We start from the raw sequence: 2,655 nt of genomic DNA, 5'->3' as shown, positions 1-2,655 counted from the left end.
AAAGAGTTGTCGAATTCCTAGATCACCAATAATAAAATCAAGGAATGCCAGCTAGCTAGTATGGAATGTCAAATATTGGTTACACGAGAGAAACTATGTTTGGGTCAATTCAAATAGAGGCATAACGTTAGATAATTTTTAATTTCAATTTATGGACTTCGTCCATTTATCATGTGATCAGGAGGCAAGTGTGTACGCATAAAATTTTCACGCTTCATGTTCAAACTGCTCGGCAGCCACCGGATTGGCCGGTTGATTAATATAGATAAACTAGTTTTCTTCAAGTTTTTGACAACATTTTCCAGCTTAACTATGGAAAAATTCAGATAATTTTAAAGTGCATAACTATAGCCAATCGCTAAAAATGTTGCCACAAAGAAGAACTCTTGTTTTTTGGTATGTCTAACATGGTACAAATAGAAGAAATGTACTTCGGAAATGTTTAAGACCAATGAAGTACGATAAATGTAAGCACACTTCCAATGTTAAGATACATACTTCAAATTTTATTTTATTTTTTTTATAATATTGTCCATAATTAATATTTTCAAATGAAATCCAGATACACCACAAAAAGTGAAAATTAAACACCTATTGGGCGAATCATATTTCATCTTCTGTATAAAATTTTGCTATGCATTTTCCGTACTTTCAACCAATTCTATTATTATGTTAAGATGGACTTGACAAGCAACTATGAAAGGGCATGCCTTCCCGTTCGAGATTCAAACTCAAGGACTTTGCCTTGCTTATATACAATCTTTTGACGTTCGACCCCTGATCTTGTAGCAACCTCACCAAGCTTCGCTTGGCGTTTGCTCTAAACGGACAATTAGAAGACAAAAACCCGTCCACTAAGTGCAAGTAAGCCTCCAAATCATGGCAACAAGCCATGTCCGCGTTAGGCTTAAGATAGGGCGACATTTTCGTGTCGACCCTAAGTTCCGCCCCGACGTGTGAGTACGCTAAGGGCATGTTTTCCTCTAGCATTTCGAGCATTCCACCGACTTTCGTGTTCCTTAACTTCTCTTCTAATCCTTCACTCAAAAATGTACCGGGAACTCTAGTGATTACATCTTGTGAGTTCACAATCCTTAAGACCTTAACATTTTTTGCATTGATCCTATCCGCAAAGCCTCGGTTTCCGACCCGAGGCCCTCCGAAGGAGAAGACCGCCACCGGTGGGACATCTTCGGCGCACGTGCTTAGCTCGTCGCCTACTAGTAATGCCAAGGCCGCTCCTAGACTGTGGCCAGTCACGGTAATACTCAGCGTCTCATCTTTATATAATTCCATGAGCCGCTTGACCTCTTCAACCACTGACTCGGCAAGGCTCGGCACGTGAGCCCCGCGTGTTTTATAGAGGCTCAAGAACCCGCACTCCACCTTGGGCTGTCCGTGGGCCAGGTTATCCGCCGGGTCCTGATCTTGCCCGGGCATTTCTATAAGCTGGGCCCGCATATTCTCAGCCCACTCTAGACACGTGGCAGTACCTCGTAGTGCGATGACGATGTCCCTCCTCCCCATCCGTTGGATCTCCCTCTTGTCGTCACAGACCGCGACGTACCCGATCCAACTGGATCGCTGGGTCATCCACCCGAGATCCGGAGCCACGTCATCGACCCACTTGGGCAAACCCACGGACGAAGTCACGTAAAGACTCTTAGTCACCTTATACGACCTCTCCGGCAGCGCCACGTGGCGGGGAAACGGCGGCTCGTCGGCCGGTGTGGCGGGGTTGGAGTGGAAACACCGATAGGCCGCCTGGACGAACTCGCCGTATCGGACGACCTCGCGGCGGAGATTCTCGTCGAGCGGGTCAAGCAGTCCGATCCAATCACTGCAACCATGATAATCTCTCCATCGACGGCCCAGATTGTTTCTCGGCGAGTACTCGTCTGTTTTGCTGAGAAGCTGTTGGAGGCGGTTCATGTTACGCGGCGACATTTCGTCGTTGGCTTTCATCTCCGACCACATTCGGGCCAGGTTAAGCCCTTCGAGCAGGCCTTTTCCCTTCTTCTCGACGGGTCCGTTCTCATAGGCATTTTGTCGAACAGTTAGCGGGTCTATTGCTTTGTCCGGTAACGGCGGTTTCTGCAGAAGCTTCTCGAGGTTCGCGAGATGTACCCGAGTAGACTGAGATGAAGAAGATGATGATCTTTTTAGAGGGTTCAGAGGAGACATTTGGGACTTGAAGCTCGCACGTCTTGTGTTAAACTGATTTAGGTTTAGCGCAGGAAGAGTAGAACCGATCTGCATCATGATGGAGAAGAAGAAGAAGAAGAAAGACGAGAGAAAAAACTGCTTTTGTTGTGCGTGTTAGAGAGAGAGAGAGAGGGGGTCAATGGGATTTATTTTTGTTAGTTGAAGACCAAATTAGATTAAACGGATTAACCCGCAAATATATAGAGCAAGTCTTTCATAAAATGCCCCTATATAAGTTCATAATTTACATAGAGAAATTAGAGCTTTAATGCAGTTCAGAAAAGGGGCGTTTGAGTAATTTAATTATTATTGACCTTTTCCCTTATTACAGTGTGTGACGTGGGACGTGTATTCGCGTTTTCATAAATAAAAGACAACGACCGTCTTGTCTCACATGTCTGCGACGAATCTCGCTCCTGTTCAGATATTTCTCAATGTATTAAATTGACC

At 45.1% G+C, this 2,655-nt stretch overlaps 1 protein-coding gene across 1 annotated transcript; it reads right to left on the bottom strand.

The window, feature by feature from the left end:
* Positions 1–646: 646 nt before the first annotated feature.
* LOC21406774 (phospholipase A1-Ibeta2, chloroplastic) lies at positions 647–2,361 on the bottom strand. The gene has a single exon (XM_010106522.2). The coding sequence runs from the start codon at positions 2,260–2,262 to the stop codon at positions 673–675; it is 1,590 nt and encodes a 529-aa protein (XP_010104824.1). The 5' UTR covers positions 2,263–2,361; the 3' UTR covers positions 647–672.
* Positions 2,362–2,655: the final 294 nt, after the last annotated feature.

Source organism: Morus notabilis, unplaced genomic scaffold (genome assembly GCF_000414095.1).
Source record: "Morus notabilis unplaced genomic scaffold, ASM41409v2 Scaffold789, whole genome shotgun sequence".
Classification (NCBI taxonomy): Eukaryota; Viridiplantae; Streptophyta; class Magnoliopsida; order Rosales; family Moraceae; genus Morus; species Morus notabilis.
The sequence above is the reverse complement of the archived record's forward strand: the minus strand, read 5'-3'. Positions and strand labels throughout refer to the sequence as shown.